Source organism: Drosophila kikkawai, chromosome 3L (assembly GCF_030179895.1).
Source record: "Drosophila kikkawai strain 14028-0561.14 chromosome 3L, DkikHiC1v2, whole genome shotgun sequence".
NCBI lineage: Eukaryota > Metazoa > Arthropoda > Insecta > Diptera > Drosophilidae > Drosophila > Drosophila kikkawai.
Window position 1 is genome coordinate 35,263,553 of NC_091730.1, and position 25,401 is coordinate 35,288,953.

Genomic DNA, 25,401 nt, shown 5'->3' on the forward strand with positions numbered 1-25,401 from the left:
ATCGGAAAACTATATCATATAGCTGCCATAGAAGCGATCCGTAGATGTAGAGAAAATGTAAAGCTGGGAATGTATAACTGTAACTGTCAAACTGTAAACATAATAAGTATAGTTAAAATGTTATGAAACTCTGTTTAGTGCCTGTTTTCGGCATTATAATTTATAATATAAATATGAAAACCAATCTGCAAGGGTATACAAACTTCGACGTGCCGAAGTTAGCTTCCTTTCTTGTTTTTTTATAAATTTATTATATTTATTATCATATTTTTGTTTACCTCAAGAACATTCACAGAGTTTTATATTGGAAGATAAGAGAGGAGCAAGCTAGTCAGCTTCTCGAGGTCATTGACCGCAATTCAACACGATCAAATTAAGAGAAAGCGTGAAAGAGTGCTAAGTAGCTATTCAGTTTCTCGAGGTCGTTGACAGCAGTCAAATAGAAATACATAAAGACAACAAGAGAGATAAATATAAAGCTTACAGATATATTTGTAGAAAGTAAAGATACTTTATAGAGTTGTAATATTAGAGTTTAGATTTTAGTTTCAGCGTTTGCTCTAAGGTTTAGCTTTTTGTATTTTTTGTTAAATTTCGGTTTCAAAGGGTGAGCAAATATTAATAAAAAATGAGGGAGATCGAGGGAAACGAAATGTGGACATGATATCCATCAGTCTTGCACAATAGCTTATTCTAGAAACAAAACCACCTGTCCCACATGCACCGCGGTGTGCTTTGAAAAGGCAGCCACACCATCTCAGAACACCAGGAGCCAGAAAGCAGCATCGGTAGCAAGCGAGCAGATGCCAAGTGTCTTTTCAAAAGCAGCAGGGTTGGGAAGGGCCCAAAAAAGAGAACTAATCCAAAACGTAGTGGTCAATGCGGTTCAGTCTATGCAAAACGAGCTACTTGCGCAGTGTCCGAGAAAATGTCCCAATTAATTCAGACGAATCTGTCGACCCATTTTCAGACCGCGTCAGGAGGAAGTCAAGAAAGGGAAATGAGAAGGAGTTACTCTGGGGATGCAGGTTTGAATCAGTGGGGTGCCCAAGCAGGCTCGAGTCGCGATACACCAAGGAGCAATCACTCGGACCTAGTCAACCGACCAGATAAAGTTGGCCATATTCTTAACAGCTGGAAGATCCGATTTAATGGTAGTTCTGAGGGCATAAGTATCGACAACTTCATTTACCGAGTTGAGGCGTTGACTCATCAGACCTTGGAAGGAAATTTTTCTCTATTGTGTGGAAATGCTAGCCTTTTATTCGATGGGAAAGCCAGAGATTTTTACTGGCGATTCCACAAGACCGCTCCCGTTGTTCGTTGGGATTCTCTCTGTCAGGCTCTGCGGAAACAATATACGAGAACAATATACGAGAACTGATTAATACCATTCCTTACAAAGACAGAGACAATCGTCCTTACGCTGAAGTTCGAATTTTGGATCGTTTGATAATGGGCTTATTAGATACAGGGGCTGCAGTGAATGTGATAGGCGGAAATTCAGCGCGGCAAGTCATCAAAAGCCGACTGGCGTTTAAACGAGCTTCCGCCTCAGTTAGCACGGCGGATGGAAAAAGCCAAGAGTAGTTGGTAAATTTAAGACTCTTGTTAAGTATAAAGATAAGGAAATAGAGTTAGAATTTCATCTGATCCCGTCCCTCAATCAAGACTTATAGTATATTTACACCGACCTGAGTTACCTATCGAAATCGAAATTAACGCAATAACGCAAGACGCTAGTTTATACTACAAAAGTTGCGTTATTGCGTTAGTTTTTGACAGCTTGTTTGAAATTATTTGAAACAAAAAAATTACGAAAATGAACAACGACGACAGTTTGATAATATCAGCAATAGAGCGACATAAAGATAAAGTTCATGGATTTGGCTGGGATGTCTTCAGCAACCTTCGAGTAGCTTCAACATTAAGGGATTGCCTTGAACACCTTGGGATCCTCTGCGGAATACCCCACTATAGTGTGCAATAAGGGAGGGACAACCTGATCAAGAAACTTGTATAGGAAATGCAACCGAAAGTGCATAACGCTTTAGGCAAGCGTTGGGCGTACATTTCCAATAAATAATTTGCATATACATTTTAAATTTATAGATTTTTATTTTAATTGTTTGGTTTTAAGTTTGTTTCTGTCTTCCTGACGAAGCGGAGTCCGCTTTTTTTTCTAGTAGTTCTTCCAATTGGTCCCGACAATTCTTTCACTGGCCAGTCTCAGGAATGGACGACTGGCTAAGACATTTTCCGTCCAATCCCCTAGAAGTGCCCCCAACGACAGCTCTTCTTCACACATTGTGTAACACACAAATCTATTTTCCGCCGTTTTTGAAATCAGATTGAATTATTTGAATTATCAATCGTCGGCTGCTTTGTTTTTTTACCGATTTGGTGGTGGAACTTGTTCGATAGTCCGAATATCGAGTAGAAATCGACACGACAATCGAAGAAATCTGTTGTTATCGATATGAACGCAACTTGGACGCAATTTGGACGCAACTATTTCCCACCACTAAAAACTACTAGTAAAAAAAACTGCGTTTACTGAGTTAACGCAATAACGCAATAACGCAGCCTGGTGTAAATAGGCTCTTATATTTAGGCATAGATTTTTGGGCCAAGTTTTTTTTACTGCCACCGGAAATGCAAATATCAGAAATTTTAGATGCAACTCATGCTCAGCAGCGTGACGATTTAGAAAAAGTGGTAGGCAAATTTCCATCTTTTGCTGTGTCAGGTTTACGGCAAACTTCACTATTGTCTCACACGATAGATGTTGGAGATGCAAAGCCTGTAAAACAGCGCCATTTTCCGGTGTCACCAGCCATAGAGAAACTTTTGTATGCGGAAATAGACAGGATGCCTAAGCTTGGAGTTATCAAGGAGTCGGATAGTGCTTGGTCATCACCGGTAGTACTGGCAAGGTCCGTCTTTGCTTAGATAGCAGGAAGGTAAACGAGGTCACAAGGAAGGATGCATATCCGCTGACGCAGATTGATGGCATTCTGGGCCGGTAGCCAAAGGCAATGTTTATTTCGAGTCTTGACCTCAAAGATGCCTACTGGCAAGTGCCTCTGGATCCTGGCTCACGAGATGAGACGGCATTCACCATTCCGGGAAAGCCTCTTTACCAGTATAAAGTCATGCCTTTCGGGCTTACAAACGCGTTTGATGGATAAGGTCTTTCCAGCAGAACTTCGCAATGAGGTTTTCGTGTATTTGGACCAGAGAACGGCAAGGGTGCCTGTTTCGACAACTCTCTTCACACTTGTCAAAATTTTGGTGCCGGTGTTTCTTACCACCGGCAAATAAAATAAACGAGTCGCACACACATAAACTGGCAAGAGTATAACGAGTGGCATGTCTACCGAGCACCCGATTAAGTTTTCACCGAGTGTTTTTATGCATTTTACACCCGGTACTTTTCGTTGGTCGGTGCCGGTGGCACTCACACACATAACTAAACGAGCGAGTGGGTAAAGCACAAAAAAAAAAAATACTCGGGTGTTTTGAAGTCACCCGAGTAGTTTTTGTGTGCTTTACTCACTCGTTTGTTAAGCATTCATTTTTATACCCTGTAAGGAAGTTCGACGGCTGGGGTAAGTCTCAGTCACGTCCAAGGTCCTCTTTAACAGAAAAATTTGTAAAGATGTGGGACAAAGTGTTTTGACGGACGGCAAACTGACATGAGATGGTAATGGTCAGTTACCGGGATACGCAGCCAGAAAAATGGCTGATTCGGTCTCTGCAATAGAGCGAAATAATCGTCGGAGCGCGTTTTGGGTCGGGCCCATAGCAATCGCTAGAAGGAGACCGAAAGAGGGGTCGATTTTGGGGACCACCGTTTCCTAGGGCGGAGTTTATGGCCTACAATCTAGGCATTTTTGGGAAAATATTCAACGTGAGTCCTGGCCAGCATGATCTTGGGTCGTTCCCTGCGAGCTGGACTCGATCTAAGCCGAAGATTTTATTTACGAGAGCTTTTCTTGAATTTATTTAATTTTTCCTCATGTTTAAATTTCTCTGCATTTATTTTCTCAGTGTGGGCCGTGGTTAGATTATCCGCGAGAGCAGAAATATATTTTAAATAAAATTTTACTTAAATCTTATTATTTCAAGTTCGGAGTAAAATTTTCCCCAGTGTAGGCGAGACTCAGCCATCCCCCGCAAGCACCAGAAATATAAATATGTACGAGTTTAGGTTTAATTAGTTTTCAGTTTTCATTGTACGAGTTTATTTTTAATCAAGTTGTATTTTGTTTTCAGAATTTTCTTTCTTTTAGTTTTCGTTTTGGTTTTATTTAATAAAGTTGGCAGGGATTTTTTTTAACAAAAAAAAATAAGGTTAGATGTCGGGGCATTATTTCTAGCCTACTCTAGCGAAAACCGCATCTCGGCCATCGAGAGATTTCTATTCACACATGTACCCGCTGGCCAAAATGCGATCCTCCCTATACACTCACCCGTCTCCGTATTTCCGCACACACACACGTTCGCCTGTGGCTGCTGCTTCCGCCACGTCCTCGCCTCCGTCCGTTTCCAGAAAGGTGCCTCCTTGGCCACCCAAATTCTCCGCAACTCCACTGGCTGCCGTCACTATCCCTGGTCACTTCGAGCACCACCTCCTGGCTGGTCTCGGGTTATAACATTGTCCTCGTTGGCCGCAGAAACTCCGTCGCGTAGAAACTCCCGTTGTGGTTACGTTGAAACTCCGTCGACCGCTCGCACGTCTATACGTTTTCGTCGCCTCCGCAAAAGTAAATCCAGACACGCGGCTTTGCCAAATTTTCGGCCGCGCTGGTAATTTTCCATTGCTCTTGCATTTCGGTGCATCAGCTTCCCTCTCGCTCTCTCCCGTTGGCGCGTGCCAATTTTCGGGGGTTGCTTTGCGCTCGATCGTATGCTCGCTCTCCGTTGCTCTCATACGGCGCTAACTCCGTGGCCACTTGTTCGTGGTGAATAACTCTCTCTGCTCTCCGAGTGTAGGTGTGTGTGTGTGTGTGTGCGGGATCTAGAGATGTGAGAACGGGGAACCAAAGATAACTACTAATTCTTGACTACGCTTAAATTCTGTACAACTAGAAGATGATTATAGTGCGAAACTTGGCTGCTTAAATATACAGAGCTTATTTTACAAAAACAATAGAGAATGATTATATACAAAGCTTATGTTTACAAAGGGCGAAGTGATTAAAGTATTATACGAAATTATTTCCAAAAACTTAGTTTACAAAGCGAGAATAATTTGGGCGTTTGCCGGTTTGTTTTTGATTTCGCTGCTGGCTGCGGCGGCTCTCCATGAGCGTTGGCGGCAGTGGTTATTGCCGTCGGCTACTGTTGTTGTCGCTGCCGGCTCCTGACCGCCGTTGTTGTTGTTTTTGGGCGCTGCTGACGCTGTTGTTGTTCGCTGCTGACGCTGTTGATATTCGCTGCTGGCGCTGTTGATATTCTTCGGCTGACGTTGCCTCTGCTGTTGTTGTTGGCTGCTGATGCTGTTGTTGCTGTCGGCGGCTGGCGCGGTTGCCGTTGTAGTTGGCCGCCAGTATTTGTGGGAAGTCGAACGACTCCTCACATCCCCCTCTTTCTTCGGGGGCGCGAAAAAATGGAGATCTCGTTCTCCGTGGTGATGTGGGCGCGGCGGATGTGATGGCCGCGGCCAGTGCTGGCGTCTCCTTCTCCTTGCCCGGGGAAGAATTTCCCGGGATGACGGTGGCCAGATCATCGTCGTCGTTGCTTGTGGTGGCGGCCGTGGCCAACGCTGGCACCCTCTCTCTCGGGGCTCGCGGTCACGTCTCCAAGGGTCACTCGACGGGGAGCGGATGGTAACAGGCTTGGCACCACCGCTGCTGTCCAGGCGTGTATGGCCTCTTGGCCCAGGCCTGAGACGAGCTTTCTTGCGTCGAGCGGGCTGGCTGGTCCGTGTCAAATCGACGGCTTGCGTATGACGCGCTGTAGGGAAACAAAGTTTCATTAGCCTTTTAGGTTTACTAATATGACTAACTAGTGGTTTTAGTTGGGGGTTAGTTATTAGTGAGGGGGAAATGCTAATGCTGGTACTGGGAGCGTTGAGTTTCCCCCTTAGGGGAGTGGGAACGTTGGGAAGGCGCACCCTCCAGCAAGTGGCCCCCACTGACTCAAGCATTGGCTCCTGTCGCAGTGTTCCTGGTTGGCTCTTGCCTTGGCCAGATCGAGCGTCGCTCGTCGGCTTATCTTTGAGCAAGTTTGTTGCTGTCGTGCAGTCTTCGTACGGACTTCTGAAGCTCCTGCTGCGCTGCTGTTCTCCGTGTGTGCTTCCGCCGTCTGCGGGTATCCTTGAATGCTTCTCCGTTGCTTCCGTCTTGATGCGGGTATCCCTGGGTGATGATGCTCTGCTTCTCTGCTGCCGCGGTTGCTCTGCTATTTCCGCCTTGGTGCGGTATTCGTGCGGCTGTGTCCGCCGTGTGCGGGGCTTCTCGCTGATGTGGCCGCCGTGTGCGGTCTTCTCGATGATGTGCCCGCCGTGTGCGAACTCCTGATGCTGGTGCCGCCTTGCGCGGGGTTCTCGCGGATGTGCCGCCGTGTGCGGGCTCCTGCTGCTATGCCGCCGGGGTGCGGGCTCCTCGATGACGTTCCTCTGATGCTTCCGCCTGGGTGCGGGTATTTCCTGGATTCTGCTCCTGTCACGGTACAGGCTCTCCGCTGCTGATGCTTCTCTGTTACGGGTCTCTCTGCTTCCTGATGCCGCCTTGGTGCGGTCTCCCTGCTCCGTGATCTCCTTAAGTGCGGCTAGGATTCCTCCAGCGTCAGGTGTACACTCTGCTCTGGCGGGGGAAGTCGCTCGCCCTTCCACTACTGGTTCTGTTGAAGCAGCTTGATTTCGTCGAAACGGATTGTTTCGCGCGGCATTGTCGTCTCGCGGCCCTAACATACTGCTGGTCTGGGTATCTGGCGTCTCGTGATCTGGCTCGTTGCTGGCTGGTGTGGATTCTACGGCTTCGATGGGGTCTGCTGTTTTCGGAGTGAACGCGTTTGTCAAAACCGACGGCGTAGCTAAGTTATAGGTGGGGCTGGGTACTGAAAGAGAAGAGAGGACATGTAAAACACGGCAGCACTCGTAAGTGCGTATTCCTCTGCGACCACAATCCCAGCAGAAGAGAACTCTGGGATTGCGACATGTGTATGAACGGTGTCCTTCCTGGGCACAATTCCTGCAAGCTAATCTACAATGCGGCGCCATCGATATGTTTCCCACTCGAGGACCTAGTTGTGGAACTGCGGCGAGCGTAGGTGGTCGTCTGACTGGTCGCGTGACATTTTGGTAGCTCGTTGATGGTGCTCCTGCATACGCTGGGGTCTCGTGGTCATCTCTTCTTGGTGGTGGCGGTAGTTCGGCCAACATTCTTGCATGGTTTCCTGTGGCTCGGTCGCGGGTGTCTTCATAGTTTACCACTAAGGCGGTAAGTTGCTCCAAAGTCGTGAACTCGTGTCTCCTTGTAAACAGCTGGTATTCCGGTTGAAGATTTTCGTAGATTCGTTCCAACTCCTGTTCCGCGTTGTATCCTGCTCGGTGCATCATGAGTCGAATGTTTACCAGGTACTGCTTAAATGGCTCTCCTTGTCGTTGGTATCTGTTGCGGATCTCATCGTCGAGTCTCTGAAAATACCTGGGCGGCAGGAAGAAGTCAAGAAACGCCTTCTTGAAGTTCGTCCACGATTTTCCTAGTAGCTGGCTCGTCCGAAACCAGTGCTCCGCTGTGTCCGTCAAAAGACCAGGGATGGCCTGTGGCATCTTCTCCACGTCGACTTCATATGCGGTGGCTCGTTCCTCGAAGTGCTGGATAAAGGTAATGGGGTCCGTGGTCCCATCGAAAGTAATTCCCCAATTCTTCAGTTTCTCTGCGAGCGTGGCTGCTGACATCTCGGATTTCTTGGGAGAAATGTCCCGTCTGACCGGGTTGGTCTCCATGTCTCCGACTGCAGTGGCGGCACCTCTGCCTTCCTGTGTTGACATCTGAAGCTGCGTTGGACCCGGTGGGTGTGGATTCAGACTCGGTGTACGTTGGTTACTCTCAGTTAATGCGGCTGTGATTTCCGCCTCGCATTCCTGCAGTTGTTCGGCTATCTCCAGTACATGATCGTCCCGATTATTAAATGCGGCCAGCCGGCTCCTCATTTCCTCGACTGTTCCGGTTGCTTCCAAGGAAAACTCCTTCAAAATCGCCTCCAGTTCTCGCTTCCGTAGATACGAAATCCAACGCGCGCCCATATTGCTGTGAAATAATTAGTCAAATGGCAAACGACAAGAAAAATTTCGATAGGTCGAGAGAAATAATTCTGACGAGGGTCAAGCGACGTTTGCGTGGATTAAACTTCAGTGAAATATTGGATTTTATTTGTCACACATAAAAAAAATCGCTAACTGCCCACGTGTAACTAGGTTAAACCCGAATTCGATGTAAAACGGCGATGTAATTCTGTAGCTCTCCTCGACGGCGGTTAAATTTTGATTCGGCGGCGATGTAAGCTTGTAAATGTTCACGACGATGATGAAAGTTTTATTCGACGATGATTTAAGTTTTCTTCGACGGTGATTTCAAGTTAATTCGGCGATGCTTTAGCTTTTATTCGACGGTGCTCGAGACTTAGTAAAATTTTCACGACGATGATCTTTGGTTCCTGTTGAAAAACTGCGACTGTACGCGTGGGCTCGACGACGGTTGAAAGACAAGAGACAACGATGGGATCCCGTTGACTGTACTCGATGGCTGCGGGTGTGAGGGAGACGACGATGAGAGTGAAGGGTGAAAACAAAATGGCTGCGCTGTGGGAAATTTGTGTTAGCTTTTCCCTGCCTCGTGCTTTCGAAATTCTCGCGACCTGACTTGGCTACCTAGAGGGCTTTTCGCTCTCGCTCTCTCTCTTCTTTTTTTTTTTCTTTCCCTCTTTGCTTTCTCTGCTCGGTTCTATTTCTTGGCTCACGTGTGTTTCTGGTCACGTGATCGAATAACCTCTCGTTTTAGGTTATGATCTTTTCGCGGTTGGGATATAAAATTTTCGCTGCGTGTACCACGAGTTTCTTAGGGTGGGTATACCTTTTGGTTAAGTTCTCCCGATTTTTGCCATGTGCCTTGAAAAAAAAAATTTCAAAGTTTTTTTTTTTTTTTTTTTTTTTTTTTCCCTTACTTTGAGGTTATATACAATGTTCTGTATATATTCTGATCAAGATATATATATTTTCTGTAGTTTTTCTGCCCTAGAAATTTCGGTGTCCCTCGACATCCGACTCTCCATACGTCCGACTTAGAAAATTTTCTCTAAGTGGCGGAACCGAAAATTTCTCAAACTTGACGTATCCGAATGGGTCTATTTTCGACGTCTAAAGTTCGTAAACCCCATGTCCCTGCTCGGGCGCCATTCTGTAAGGAAGTTCGACGGCTGGGGTAAGTCTCAGTCACGTCCAAGGTCCTCTTTAACAGAAAAATTTGTAAAGATGTGGGACAAAGTGTTTTGACGGACGGCAAACTGACATGAGATGGTAATGGTCAGTTACCGGGATACGCAGCCAGAAAAATGGCTGATTCGGTCTCTGCAATAGAGCGAAATAATCGTCGGAGCGCGTTTTGGGTCGGGCCCATAGCAATCGCTAGAAGGAGACCGAAAGAGGGGTCGATTTTGGGGACCACCGTTTCCTAGGGCAGAGTTTATGGCCTACAATCTAGGCATTTTTGGGAAAATATTCAACGTGAGTCCTGGCCAGCATGATCTTGGGTCGTTCCCTGCGAGCTGGACTCGATCTAAGCCGAAGATTTTATTTACGAGAGCTTTTCTGGAATTTATTTAATTTTTCCTCATGTTTAAATTTCTCTGCATTTATTTTCTCAGTGTGGGCCGTGGTTAGATTATCCGCGAGAGCAGAAATATATTTTAAATAAAATTTTACTTAAATCTTTCAAGTTCGGAGTAAAGTTTTCCCCAGTGTAGGCGAGACTCAGCCATCCCCCGCAAGCACCAGAAATATAAATATGTACGAGTTTAGGTTTAATTAGTTTTCAGTTTTCATTGTACGAGTTTATTTTTAATCAAGTTGTATTTTGTTTTCAGAATTTTCTTTCTTTTAGTTTTCGTTTTGGTTTTATTTAATAAAGTTGGCAGGGATTTTTTTTAACAAAAAAAAATAAGGTTAGATGTCGGGGCATTATTTCTAGCCTACTCTAGCGAAAACCGCATCTCGGCCATCGAGAGATTTCTATTCACACATGTACCCGCTGGCCAAAATGCGATCCTCCCTATACACTCACCCGTCTCCGTATTTCCGCACACACACACGTTCGCCTGTGGCTGCTGCTTCCGCCACGTCCTCGCCTCCGTCCGTTTCCAGAAAGGTGCCTCCTTGGCCACCCAAATTCTCCGCAACTCCACTGGCTGCCGTCACTATCCCTGGTCACTTCGAGCACCACCTCCTGGCTGGTCTCGGGTTATAACATTGTCCTCGTTGGCCGCAGAAACTCCGTCGCGTAGAAACTCCCGTTGTGGTTACGTTGAAACTCCGTCGACCGCTCGCACGTCTATACGTTTTCGTCGCCTCCGCAAAAGTAAATCCAGACACGCGGCTTTGCCAAATTTTCGGCCGCGCTGGTAATTTTCCATTGCTCTTGCATTTCGGTGCATCAGCTTCCCTCTCGCTCTCTCCCGTTGGCGCGTGCCAATTTTCGGGGGTTGCTTTGCGCTCGATCGTATGCTCGCTCTCCGTTGCTCTCATACGGCGCTAACTCCGTGGCCACTTGTTCGTGGTGAATAACTCTCTCTGCTCTCCGAGTGTTTTTTTTTTTTTTTATTTAAAGATGAACAGGAAGTATTTTTACAAAAAATTTGGATAGTGGAAGTTTTGAAGAAGGAGTCCACTCCCGCGGGACTGCCGCGAAGCTACACTTCGCGGGGTGGCTGGCGGTCAGGTTGCCGCTCATCTAAGGCCCTCAGTGCGTCGGGTCTGCTCCCGGCGCCTTAGCTCCCTCATGACGGTTGCTGCCATGTCCGTAACCGCATCCCAGTTGGATGGGGTCTCCAGCATACACCCAATTATGGTCTCGGGTGTAAGGCGACGGTTGGTTGTTGCCTCTGCTGCCTCTCTTTCCGCGCGGAAAAGCGGACACTCGAAGAAGGCGTGTTCTGCATCCGCAACGGATGCACCGCCGCAATAGTCGCAGGATGGGTCGGCCTCGTGCTTGAATCTGTGAAGATAGGCCTTGAAGCATCCGTGGCCCGTGATCAGCTGCGTTGTGTAGAAGTCTACTTGCCCGTGACGTCTGTGTATCCACTGATCCAGATCGGGGATGAGCCGATGTGTCCAGCGTCCAGTGCTCGCGTTATCCCACCTCGCCTGCCACCTTGCGACAGTGGTGCTCCTCTGGGTTCTGCTGCCCGAGTTACCGGTCCTGCGTTCCGCTGCCAGCAGGTCGATAGGGATCGATCCGGCTACCACCAGCGCAGCTTCTTCAGAGACCGTGCAGAAGCAGCTGGAGATGCGCAGCGCGCAGCGTCGATACACCGTCCTGCATTGGCGGCTGTAGCTCGCAACCAGCATGGCCTCCGACCATATCGGTGCGGCGTAGAGTAGGGTTGACGTCACGACTGTTGATATCAGCCGTCTACTGTGCTGCCTAGGACCGCGCGTGTTGGCCATCATCCTCGAGATGGCGGCAGTGGCCTTGGACGCCTTGGCCGCTGCGTACTCCAAGTGACACTTGTAGTTGAGCCTGTGGTCGATCAGGACCCCAAGGTATTTAACCGTCGGGCTTGACTCGATGGTGGTCGAGCCGACCCGGAAGTTCACCTTCTCGACAATCTTTCGGCTACTGATAAGTACGGCCTCCGTTTTCTGCTCGGCAAGGGAGAGACCGTTGTCTGCTAGCCACGACATCAGAATGTCTATCGCATGGCTACATTTAGTAGAGACGTCTGATAGGTGTTTCTCCACCGTGACAAGCGCGATATCGTCTGCAAAGCCAATTACAGAGCAACCTTCGGGTAGTGGCAGCCTCAGTATGTCGTCATACATGACGTTCCACAGAAGTGGCCCGAGGACTGAGCCTTGGGGTACGCCTCCTGTCACGTGATGTATCTGTTTTCCGGCGTCGGAGCTGTATAGCAGGACGCGGTCCTTGAAGTAATCGGCAATCAGCTGGATAATGTAGCCAGATATGCCGCCACGCTGGAGTGCTTGGAGGATTAGACTCCAATTTGCAGAGTTGAACGCGTTTTTGACGTCCAAGGTGCATACGAGGCAGTACTTCTTGGAGCCTCCTTGCCATCTTTCGCCTTCAATGGCCTTTTCCGCAAGCTGTGTTACCTCGCGGATCGCATCAATGGTGCTTCGCTTCTTGCGGAAACCGTGCTGATGGGTTGATAGGGCACCGCGCTCCTCGATTTCCCTCTCTAGTTTGTTGCCTATGATGCGCTCGAATATTTTGCCAATCGTATTCAGCATGCATAGGGGCCGAAATGAGGACGGGTCGTCGTTCAGCTTGCCAGGCTTCGGGATGAGCACGAGTCTCTGCTGCTTCCAAGCTCTTGGGAAGGTTTTCTCAGCAATGCATGTGTTATACAGCTGCACAAATAGCTTCGGGTAAGCCTTCACTATGGCATGCAGAGCTGCATTGGGAATGCCATCTGGTCCGGGGGCCTTAGATGCTTGGCAGCTTGTCAGCGCGCTAAGGACTTCCTCTTCGCAGGTGGGGATCGGTTCGCCCGCAGCCACGCTGGGTAGTCTTAGTGGCGGCTGTGGCGGGAACAGCGTGTCAACTATTGTTCCCAGATGCTGCTGGGAGGTTGGAGTCGGCTGCCTGGTTAGCTTACCCGTAACCATTTTGTAGGCTGAGCCAAACGGTTCTTTGTCAGCCGCATCGCAAAGCTCCTGGAAACACTTGTGCTTGCTGGTCCTGATCGCCACCTTGAGGGCCTTTTTCATTTCCCTGTACCGTGACTCGTACAGCTCCTGCGTGGTGCGTCCTCGGCTTCTTTGGCATTTCCGCCTTGCAGCGAGACATTTGCTTCTGGCTGAAGCTATTTCCTGGTTCCACCAGGGGACTGGTCGCCTTCCGCCTCCCTTGGTGGATTTCTCCATTGCCGCGTCGCAGGCTGCCTTGATCCTGGCGGATATGACATCCGCGCAGGTGTTTGCCTCGCCTGTAATGGTGTTGGCATCCATGCAGCTTAGGAGCACCTCGGAGTTTAGGGTGTGTACCCTGTAGGCAGTTTCCCGGCTGGTTTGGTGAAGCTGATTTTGTCTCGTTTGGAAGACGATTGCCGCGTGATCGCTATAGGTGAGCAGATGGGTGACTTCCCAGTAGCTGTTCCTGGTGAGCTCTGGACTGGCGAAGGTCAGGTCAATGTATGACTCACGACCTGACTTTCTAAATGTGCATCTTCTTCCATCATTTAGTAGGCAGACATCCAGGGTGGAAAAGGCGTCAAGGATGATAGTTCCGCGCTGGGTCGTTCTCGTACTCCCCCAGGCTGTGGACCATGCATTAAAGTCTCCAGCGATTATCACCGGTGATCGTCCGCGAGCATCTTGGGCGATCTCTTGCACTATCTCCCTGAACTCGTCTGTGTGCAAGCTCGGGGCTAGGTAGCAACTGTATATGGTTGTCCCTTGAAACTTAGCCCTGGCATAGCCAGGCCTCGTCGCCCTCTGCGCTAGGTGGCACGGGGGCTGCCCGCAGCTCCAAATGGCTGCGCCGCCATTGGTGCTTTGTTGCCAGACTCCTTCTGGTTTTGGCCGGTAGGGCTCGCTCAGTATAGCGACGTCGATGTTCTGCTCGCTGACCGTCTGGGTCAGTAGATCTTGGGCTGATCTACAGTGGTTAAGGTTGAGTTGAAGAACCCTAACCATTGATATTGTTTTTGGCCGCCTTCACGTACTCGGGGCAGATCCTGCTCAGGGTCGCGTGCTCTGCGTCTCTCGCAGTCTTGCCACCTCGCGTGCATAGAATGCATCTGGGCTTGCCCTGGCACGTATAGTGCTTGTGGCCGGTGCCTCCACATTTAAAACATGCTTCCTGTGTGGCTTTGGCCGTAGCTTCAGAAGCGCGGCATCTTGCCGAGGTGTGACCGAAGCCCATGCATTTATAGCAGCGCCTCGGCTCCAATTTTTCCCGGATGCGGCATACTACCCATCCAATTCGGATCTTGCCCTTCTCGAGCAGTCTCCGCGCGTGCTCGGGTCTCAGGCTTACCGTCGCAATTTGCGTTCCTCCAAACGCTTTCCGCATTCTGGGCGCAGTGTCGCTTGGGATGTCGCAGTCCTCTCCCGCAAATAGTGCCATTGTGACCTCCTCCCCGCTGGTCAAGTCATCAAGATCACGGATCTCCACCTGGACCGTCTCCTGCATGACGGTCACCTCCGCCTTGCCGGAGATGGCCGTTTTGAGGGCCGCTTGCAGCTGCTGTGTGGATGGGTCGAGGGACTTCTGCATCCGTACAAGGAGTCCGCCATTGGCAGTCCTTCGCAGGCCTTGCACGCCTTCCTTGAGTCCTTGGAGTGAGGGCTCCGTCTTAACAATCCTCAGCATGTCTGCATAGGATCCTTCACTGCACTTAATCAGGATGGCATCGGAGCGCTGCTTCCTGGGCTTCATGGTGCGAGGGGCCTGCTCCTCTTTTTGGGCTCTGCTCTCCGCCATTGCGTGGGGTGCTTTGGGCTTTGGCTTGTGCTTGACCTGCTGCCATGCCGTAGTTACACGGCTGCTCGCGGGTGTAGCACTAGGGGCCGTGCCAGACAGCATGGGGGTGGTCTGCTGGCTTGCGCAAGCCGTGGAGCCCTTGGTGTGGCCGCCGGCCAATGACGCGCTGATGTCAAGCTGCAGCTTCTTCATAGCGATCATCGCGTCGATCGTCCCCTGCGTAACGTGGCGGACCACCTTCTTGTTGTTGCCTTTCGTGTCGGTGAACTTGGTCACCATTTCGTCCAGCATTGCGCCCAGTCTCTCCACTAGAACGGCCGTGTTTGCTTCGACCCTTTGCTTCTTGTTGGCCCCCGTTTGCTTTCCATCTGGACTCGCTGCATCCCGGCATCTCTTGGGAGTGGCCACCTCTTCCTCTTCTTCGTCGAAGGTGAATATCGGCGCATGCATTTTCGGCGGCGCTGACATCGGGTGCGTCTCGTTGCTGCCCGCGGGTGGCGAGTGGTGCACCTTTTGCTTCGACCTTTGGAAGCTTAGCAGGAGCTCCTCCTCGGCTCTCGCTATCGCTAGGGCCTGGGTCTCATCGTCCCGGCCTGTTGGCTTAGCCTTGCTCATCGCACCTGCTCCTTTTTTGGGATCCCTCGGTGCACAGGGATTTCCCCCAGCGGATGCTTGATGAGAGTTATACCGCTCCTTCTCGGTCCCCAGAGCCCCTTTTGAGGCCGCCGCAGCGGAGGGGTTGGATGATGGCCAGATCCGCGGCCTTCTGCCTTTTTTTCCCAAATGGGGCCAGGTGCGGAAACTGGGACCGTGTAGATTGGCCTTCCAGCTGCTCGTGCAAGTTGCGGGTTAAATTAAAAGGCCAGCACTTGGCTTAACTTTTAATTTAAATTTTCGAATTTGCGCGGGCTGATCTCGTTTTCCAACACTACTTGAGGTAGGGCTGGAAGCTTGGCCGCGAGCGCTTTCCAACACTAAATGTGTCGTGCTGTTAAGCGCGGCTGTAGAAGCTCCTGCGTTGGCGTTGCGCAACACTACGATCAGCTGCGATCAGCTGTGTGTGTGTGGCAAAAGAAAACGCGGGGAAAAAAGGCTCGTGGAAAGTGGAAACCGCGAAAGAGTAGTGAAAGTGGAAGGCGTTTTGCTGGGAAGAGAGGTGAGAGATTCCCCCTCCCCTTACCTCCAGGTTCCTGCGCCGATCTGGATGCCGGGACTTTTGGGCGTCTGGAGCCCAGTGGAAGCCGAAATCCAGGCACGATCCGGGTACGTAGCTATGACCCTAGGAGTCTCGCACTACACTTGCACACTTTTTCCAGGATGTCTGGCACTTTTTAACAGTCTTTAAAGGATAGACTAGCGGAGCGCGTAGAAAACACAACTTGTACGTATCACTCTCGACGTGTGTCGCCTGCTCTCCGAGTGTAGGTGTGTGTGTGTGTGTGTGCGGGATCTAGAGATGTGAGAACGGGGAACCAAAGATAACTACTAATTCTTGACTACGCTTAAATTCTGTACAACTAGAAGATGATTATAGTGCGAAACTTGGCTGCTTAAATATACAGAGCTTATTTTACAAAAACAATAGAGAATGATTATATACAAAGCTTATGTTTACAAAGGGCGAAGTGATTAAAGTATTATACGAAATTATTTCCAAAAACTTAGTTTACAAAGCGAGAATAATTTGGGCGTTTGCCGGTTTGTTTTTGATTTCGCTGCTGGCTGCGGCGGCTCTCCATGAGCGTTGGCGGCAGTGGTTATTGCCGTCGGCTACTGTTGTTGTCGCTGCCGGCTCCTGACCGCTGTTGTTGTTGTTTTTGGGCGCTGCTGACGCTGTTGTTGTTCGCTGCTGACGCTGTTGATATTCGCTGCTGGCGCTGTTGATATTCTTCGGCTGACGTTGCCTCTGCTGTTGTTGTTGGCTGCTGATGCTGTTGTTGCTTTCGGCGGCTGGCGCGGTTGCCGTTGTAGTTGGCCGCCAGTATTTGTGGGAAGTCGAACGACTCCTCACAACCCTTGCAGGGTATTATAATTTCAGTCAGAAGTTTGCAACGCAGTGAAGGAGACGTTTCCGACCCTATAAAGTATATATATTCTTGATCAGCATCAACAGCCGAGTCGATCTAGCCATGTCCGTCTGTCCGTCTGTCCGTCCGTCTGTCTGTTTCTACGCAAACTAGTCCCTCAGTTTTAAAGCTATCTGAATGAAACTTTGCATATAGTCTTCTTCTCACTGCTATATATGTCGGAACGGGCCGGATCGGACGACTATATCATATAGCTGCCATACAAATGTTCGATAAATTTTTAGAAAAAAAATTATAACTTGGCTGTTTTTCAATATTATTCCATCATTTTTGAGATATAGCCATTTTATATTATTCCAGAATTTTGGTAAAAATTTTATGAAAATCGGACTACTATATGATATAACTGCCATAGGAACGATGGGGAAATTAATAGAAAAAAAATTATAGCTTCGTTGTTTTTCAACGTATTTTCATCTACTCTGAGATATAAGCTTTTTTTATTATTCTAGAATTATGGTATAAATTTCATAAAAATCGGACAACTATATCATATAGCTGCCATATAAACCGATCGGTACAGGGTGACAATAATTAACCCGGACAAATTTTGAAGCAATCGATTATAAATGTGTTATGATGCAGCCCTTAAATAAATGCATTTATAGATAGCTTGTACTTTTCTGAAACAAATATATTTACATTTTTGTGATTTCCATCAATTTGATATTTGTTTTGGGATGTCTAACAATCGTTGTGCAATTTTAAAACTGTTTCAACAAGGAAATAGCCAATGTGACATTGTTCGTTTGCTTGGCATACCAAAACAAACGGTCTCTGACGCTTTCCGGCGATTTAATGAGCTTGGCCATGAAGGTGACTGTCCCGGACGAGGCAGACCATGCACCGCAAAAACTTCCAGAATTCGCCAGATCGTGAAAAAGTGGATCACTCGGAATTGCAGAGTCTCGGTCAGGAAAATAGCCCGTGAAATCGGAGTGAATCGAGAAAGTATTCGGTTGATTGCAAAAAATGAACTTAATCTCAAGCCCTACAAGCTCCAAAAAGTGCACCTTCTTACGGATGCCAATAAGCGCGTGAGACTCCAAAGATGCCGTCAGCGTCAGCTAAAGCGTCGGGCTGCAGGTCAAAAATGGGAGCATATTCTCTTCACGGACGAGAAGATATTCACCATCCAACAGGCGCACAATCACCAAAATGACAGAAGCTGGTCGGCTAAAGCTCCAGGAACCTCTGCAATAATCGAGCGCCGTCAATGTGAGCCGTCTTTAATGGTTTGGGGAGGAATATGCGCCTGTGGCAAAACACCCCTTGTTTTCATCGATCAAGGGGTCAAAATCAATCAGGAAGTGTACCGCCGGGACATTTTGGAAACTGTTGTGCTTTCTTGGGCCCAGCAGCACTTCGGTGATACGGAGTGGACGGTTCAACAGGATTCAGCGCCAGCCCATAGAGCCAAATTGACTCAGGACTGGTGCAAAGCCAATTTTCCGGACTTTATCATATCACTAACCATACAACATATAGACTGGTCATTTCATACAACGAAAATGGACACAAAAATTTCTTGGCGTACGGTCCCATGTTAACTGTTTGCTGTTAGCGACAGACCGTCTGTTAGATTTGAGCTGTTAGCGACCCGTCCCATGTTAGCTGTCAGCTGTTAGCGTCAGGCCTTTACATGTATGCGTGTTCATGCATTCACGTACACGGGTGCATGTGTGCGACCATTTCGTTTCGGGCCAGCAAGAATATTTGGTCTTTTGCTACTTTTCGCGCTAGGTACCCTAACAATATGGGCATATTCGCTATTGGGTTAATGATACAAATAAGAATGTTATATGTTATAATATATTTCTTAATGTTTCAGCATTCATTTCATATATGTTTACAATTCAAATCAGTGGCAGCAGTGAAATGTGTTGCATATATGTACATATGTATTCGAATAAATAAAAAATCCATCTACTGAGATAGGAACAGGGCATATTGCAGTCGGTGCTCGCGATCAGGGAACCGTGAAGATTTACAAAAACAACGACGCAGGTAGAAAGCACATCGCTGCAATCTCGAGTTTGCGACCCAAGCGACCGAACTCGCACATCGTACCAAAAACAAGAACAATTTTAAAGGGAACTGCGAGGCTGGCGTTGACTTCTGCACTAAAGAAAAAAGTTTGGATTTCTTTTGTAGTCGTTTTTCTTTGGTGGACTTAAGTTCACGCAAAAATGGCAGAAGTTATTGAAAGCTCCAATGAGATATTTCTTTTCAAAAATTAATAATTTGGATCTGATGCAGTGCAATCGATTTTGACGAATTAATAAACAAATATAAATTTTTGACCAATTAATAAACAAATATAATTAATTCTACTCAAAAAGTTTTTGTCAGTGTATTTCCTAGGCTCGCACATTCTGTGTGGCGCGTGGATACCCTGTTCCTATCTCAGTAGATGGATTTTTTATTTATTCGAATACATATGTACATATATGCAACACATTTCACTGCTGCCACTGATTTGAATTGTAAACATATATGAAATGAATGCTGAAACATTAAGAAATATATTATAACATATAACATTCTTATTTGTATCATTAACCCAATAGCGAATATGCCCATATTGTTAGGGTACCTAGCGCGAAAAGTAGCAAAAGACCAAATATTCTTGCTGGCCCGAAACGAAATGGTCGCACACATGCACCCGTGTACGTGAATGCATGAACACGCATACATGTAAAGGCCTGACGCTAACAGCTGACAGCTAACATGGGACGGGTCGCTAACAGCTCAAATCTAACAGACGGTCTGTCGCTAACAGCAAACAGTTAACATGGGACCGTACGCTAAGAAATTTTTGTGTCCATTTTCGTTGTATGAAATGACCAGTCTATATGTTGTATGGTTAGTGATCATATCCAGTGAATGGCCACCTTACTCGCAATATCTTAATCCGATGGACTACAGTGTGTGGTCTATTTTGGAGTCCAGGGCATGTGCTAAACGCCACATAAGTTTGGAGGAATCAATCATTGCTCCAAGAATGGGATCGATTATCGGAAGAAGACCTGCGGCCCATTGCGCTAAATATTCAGAAACGTTTAGGGCTCTGCATCGCAGCCCAAGGAAGCCACTTCGAAACCTGCTTAATATATGTTACACAATACCTATTTAATAGTTGGGTATCTGCATTTTTTCTTAAATACAGTTCCTTAAAAAGTTATGATCAAAAATGTTTGTCCGGGTTATTTATTGTCACCCTGTATAACATAACACAAGATTCTTCCAAATATCATTGATTGGCTTTTGTTAAGCCCGAAATAGTTTTCTGCAACGTGTTCTAAATTATCTTCATTGGATATGCTGCTTAATTTTGCAAATGAGATATGACTCCCGGTATCTATAAGGCATTCCGTAGCTAATGGAGTTTTGAAGCTATTGTAAAAAAATATCCTAAAGTGTCTTACATAATGGTCAGTATATGCGCTCTTGAGCTCCGGTTATTGTCTCACAAAATGGCGTAGCAGGAACCACGTTCCCTCCTTGACTTGAGGCGATCCTTAGCGCAAATATTTATGGGCTGCCGTTCTCCCAGATGTTTGCTTCCAAAAATTTTCCTCAGTTTTGTTCTCCGGCCCATGGACTTCTGAGAAAGCCCTTAAAATCTACATCGGTTCGGAGAGACTCTGTATGCGTGCTTGGTTACGAAGCGCTGTAGCTGGAACTCCCTCGATTGATAATAAACAGCAAACTTATCCTCCGGACGCCCTTGACGTCTTTGGAATGCATTCCTGAACTCTCCTTTAAACGTTGTTGCTCCGAATGTTGCTCGTCACGGTGATCGGCTGACTCTAAAGTGCGCATGGCGTATGCGTGAAGCCAGCAAATAGGAGTATGTACGTGCAGCCGTTGTCTAAGTTATAAACTCTTCCGATCTTCTGTAGCTGTGTTACCTAGTTACGTGCACACATGTTTCCGCCGTATTCCATTGTGACTTCTTTTGCTAAAGCATGCGATGCTGCTGGAGATTCTAAAAGTTTGTTTACATTTTAATAGTGTCGTTGATCATCAATGTTAACGGTCTCTTTTTCAACACTGGTATTGGCGGCAAAAATGTAATCGGTGGTGATCGTTATATCGGTGCTGTTAACCTTAACAGCGTCACTGTTAGCGCAAGTGTTTACATAACTTACGTTTTCAGTATTATTGTCGGTGGCGTCATGTATTTGGTGAACAAGATCAGACCTTTTTTTGTTTGCATTGTCCATATATGTATGTATGCATGAATTCACTGCGACACAGCCATGTTCGCATCTATTTCGTCTCGGATCTTCTGCAGGGTTTTTTCACGGTATCCACGAGCGAAAGCCGCTCACGTCGAAATTGTCCCAAGTCTGTAGCGTCATTGAATGCGTGTCAAACGTGGTCTTCAGCGTGTTCTTCTATGTATCTCCTCCACTAATTCTGCTATACTCCGTTGGTATGCGTTTTCATTTGAAACATTCCATCTTCACTTTTTGTTGGGTTCTGCATGCAAACTTCTAATTTGTTGGAATTTCACAATTTTTTCCTTTTAAAACATTTTTTTTCTGTTTTTCGTAGATTTTCTAATTTTTTGTCAGGCATAGTGAGTATGACCACTTCTGATGTTGTAAACGCTAAGTATTAGTCCGTTGCTTCAATACATATGTTTTAATTATTTATTTTAACTCAACTCTTCTTTTCAAACGCCAGCCACCGAATGTCGCGGCGTCGTTTTTTTTCTTTACTTATACCTTTCGATGCGTAAGCGAGATAGGTATACATATTTATCCCTTAATGCTAATGTGCGAGATAGACAGAGATGACAGTATTATACTTAATTCTAACGGGGCTTTTATCTTGTATGCCTCTTCAATACAATGGGCTTCATGTTGATCCTATGCTAAAACATTGTACAGTGGGCTTTATCCTACTACAATAAGGATAGATCCCGAAAAAATATCTGCCATGGCCGATTTCCCATTGCCAAAATCACTGAAGAGTCTTAGAAGATTTTTAGGCATGGTTGGCTGGTATCGGAAATTTATCCACAACTTCGCGTCAGTAGCATCACCACTAACAGATCTCCTAAAGCCAAGGCAAAAGTTTGCGATGACACCCGAAGGGAGGCATGCGTTTGAAGATTTGAAGACAAGGCAATGTTCAGCACCTGTTCTCCGTAGTCCAGATTTTGCTAAACCGTTTTTTGTTCAGTGTGACGCTAGCAAGACGGGAGTCGGAGGGGTTTCGGTTCAAAAAACCGCTGAAGGTGATGAGTTCCGAATTGGGTTCGTCTCGAAAATGTTAAATAAGGCCCAACGTAACTATTTAGTGACAGAGCAGGAATGTTTGGCGGCAACTGATTGCCGACTACTGATTTAGAGCTTTTAGAAAAAATAAAGGCCAATCCGGAGAAATTGCCGGATATGCAAATATTGGGGGATTTCGTCTATAAAAAGACGGAACATACTACGGGAGATCCCCTGCATGACCAGTTTATTTGGAAATTATGGGTCCAAAAGGGTTTGATCAAGGCGGTCTTGAAGAATGCTCACGATCACCCTATGGCTTCGCGCGGACGGATTCATAAAACTCTGGAGCGTGTGCGCAGGTATTATTACTGGCCCGGTCTAATAAAAGACGTAAACTCCTGTGTTAGCTTGTGATTACTGTAAAACAACCAAAGCCCCGAATACGGTACAGAGACCTCCTATAGGTGTGCCCCCAGAGTCGGAGCGTTTCTTTCAACGGCTTTACATAGATTTTTTGGGTCCATATTCGCGCTCTAAAAGTGGTAACATCGGCATCTTCATCGTTCTGGACCATTTCTTTAAATCGATCGGCGATCGTCGTTAGATCCCCTTTGTGCACGCTTCGGCTTTCTTTGGACCGCTTATCCAGAGAAATGACCGAAGCCACTGTTGCCCCTTTCACTCCGAAACCTTTGGAACTCGCGCCCCCTTCTAGTTCCGCTATCTGTTATGCAGATGGCGCTAGCTATTTTCTCAAACCTAGATGGCGCGAACAGAGGCTGCCACAAGCGCTATACTTCAGCGCTTTGAAGCCAGTCCATCTGCAAATGGGCAGGAATTTTTGTTAAAAGTTCTTCCAATAAGATTGGATTGTTTAAGTGCTCTCTGTGATTGGCCGCTGACAAAACTTGTACAACTGCGCGGACATTTGCTGCAAAGGTTAGGTGCTCGGGTTTGTTAAGTCAGTAACTCTGGTCGACCAAACCTGAACTCTAGCTCTTCGATCACATCCTGAACATTATCTGGGTAAATTAGCAGGGATACAGTCTCCTTAGCTTTTCCGATTAGGCATTTGCTCAAACGCCTGATAGAGTTCAGTAGAATCGTCATAGCGTCTTTTAAGGGGTCTTTTCATTGGGCAACTTTTTTTTCGATTTTTTTTTGCATTTAATTATAGCTTGGGATGTTGTGTATATGTCCCCAAAAAGGATTTTTAGATATTCGAAATACTTTAGAAGATACAGCCTTTTTTGTGAAGCAAGGTCTTTGCAAAATTAGCTTTTTTCAAACTTCAAACGCGTTTATCTCGAAACCACGTTTTCCGAACTGGCCATGATATCTCCAGTTCAACTTAACCGATTTTCATGAAACAAAGTGGAATCGACGCAGAATTGTCACCATTCTCGGGTGACGGAACAGATTAAAAAAAATTTTTTTTTTCTTATTTTTTTTTTACACTAAACTAAAAAAAAACCCCGAAATCGAAATTTTTTTTTGAATGGCCGCCATTTCGTTAAAAAAATTTTTTTTTTAATCTGTTCCGTCACCCGAAAATGACATCTATTCTGATTATAGCCCCGTTTATTTTTTTCATTTCGGACGCTCTGGAGACCCTGAATCGTGGCCGCCAGGACGACACCTTTTTTTTTCCACCACCAAGTTTGAAGTCTCATTACTCTTTGAACAACCCTCGTATCAAGGCAAAAACAATTTTTTTATTTACTTTGAACATTTTTTAATACAATAAATAAAAAAAGTTTTCAATTATTCTTTGCGTTTTCAAATAAGAATTTTTTTTAAAAAGGGTCCAAAAAACGGGTTTTGAATGAGAATGAGAAGAAAAGCTTTTCGCCAAGCTTTGAGTTGGACGTGCTTTGTATCGCTCTACATTTATTCAAAGTTTTCTTAGTGAAATCCTATTTATCAAAACCCAAATTTTTGGCAAGTGGTCGGTGTTTCCGTGAACTTCATAATCAATAAACAACCGGTCCTTTGTAAATAAAGTCTGTGACTTTATCGTCGTAAAACAATTTCGATTTTACAATTGCCTTGCCTTCCTATTCTTGTGCATTGTGTTTACCGCTTATCGCTGCATCGCCTTGTATTTGTTGTTGGCGCTAGCTAAATCAATAACACAAATTTTTGGCGCTTAGATAAAAGCTTTTATTTGTGCGCTCTTCGCTTTCTGTTTTGATCGGTCTGTTCGCCGCGAAACTTAAACAATTTTTTTTTTTTCAAAAAAACAATTGTATAATTTGTTTTGATCGGCCATCTCGTCGCGCAAATAAATTAATCCAATTCGTAATTTACTTGGATAAAGTATTTTTTTATTCCAATAATGGCTACGTGTTGTTTCTCTAAGTGCCCGAACGGCCAAAAAATTTCTTCGCGGCATGTCACTGTCTACTGCTGGCTCTGTGATAATATCGCCCACATTGGATGCGCCGATCTGGGGCAAAATGGATCGCGTATCACCGACCGCATTCGCGAAAATCCTGGATTGGACTGGACGTGCCCGAGCTGCCTGCATATCAAATCCGATATGCGGGTCTTCATGAGGCAGACTCACCTGGAGTTTCAGTCGTTGGCGGCCGGCTTTAAGGAGTTGTCAACTCGCTTCCAGAAGGCGGAACACCATTTCAAGTCGCTTAAACTGCTAAGTGACCCCGTAAACAAAAACAAGAGCAACCTGTCTGAAAAGTTCTTATCTCTTCCAGACCCTGAATGCCCCCTTATGCAGTTCACCCCACGTGCCAAGCCTGCAGCCGTGGATAACGGCTCTGGTGATGATGCATCATCGATCACAACTTCTATGGTTGAAGATCTTGTCAGGCCGTTGGATCAGCAGCCTGTCAACGTTGTCCAGGCGTCCACGTTGCACGCTGCTGCCTCTGCTGAAGTTGCTGCACCAGTCCCCATTCTCGGAGGGGGCGAAGCCACCATGCTCCCGGTTCAGCAGCCTGTCTACACCGATCAGGCATCCACGTCGCGTGCTGCTGCCATCAACGACGCGTCGGTGGTGTCAAATCCCAACCCAGTGGCTCCCCCGGTGGTCACTATCTCGGTGCCGGCCGTTACCAGAAGCGGCCCCCAACAGTCGACAATTTCTGGCGTTGCCAAACGCGGACCGGTGCCTTTGGCTGGTGTTGCTCCGAAAAAACAGATATTTGTTTCCCGCCTCAATCCAGATGCTTCTGAGGGCGACGTTAAGACCCACTTGAGCAGCAAATTGAATGTTTCTGTTACTGAATTTAGTGTCTCCAAATTCAATTTTAAGGAAAGACGTGATATATCTTCGTTTAAAATTACAATTTCTGACCAACTATTTTCTAAGGCTCTTGATCCTTCTGTGTGGCCTAAGCATGCAATTGTTCATGAATTCGAACACAAAAGTACTCCTCGTGCTCG

General features: G+C 46.7%; 2 protein-coding genes across 2 annotated transcripts in view; both read right to left on the bottom strand.

Annotated features, from left to right (window-relative positions):
• LOC138928268 (piezo-type mechanosensitive ion channel component-like) overlaps positions 1-25,401 on the bottom strand; it is a 569,725-nt gene that overhangs the window by 160,380 nt on the left and 383,944 nt on the right. The gene's annotated exons all lie outside the window — the stretch shown is intronic.
• LOC138928284 (uncharacterized) lies at positions 10,934-23,103 on the bottom strand. The gene is made up of 4 exons (XM_070284961.1): positions 22,979-23,103; positions 13,912-15,501; positions 11,286-13,844; positions 10,934-11,219 (listed from the first exon to the last, which is right to left on the bottom strand). The coding sequence occupies exons 1-4, from the start codon at positions 23,101-23,103 to the stop codon at positions 10,952-10,954; spliced, it is 4,542 nt and encodes a 1,513-aa protein (XP_070141062.1). The 3' UTR covers positions 10,934-10,951.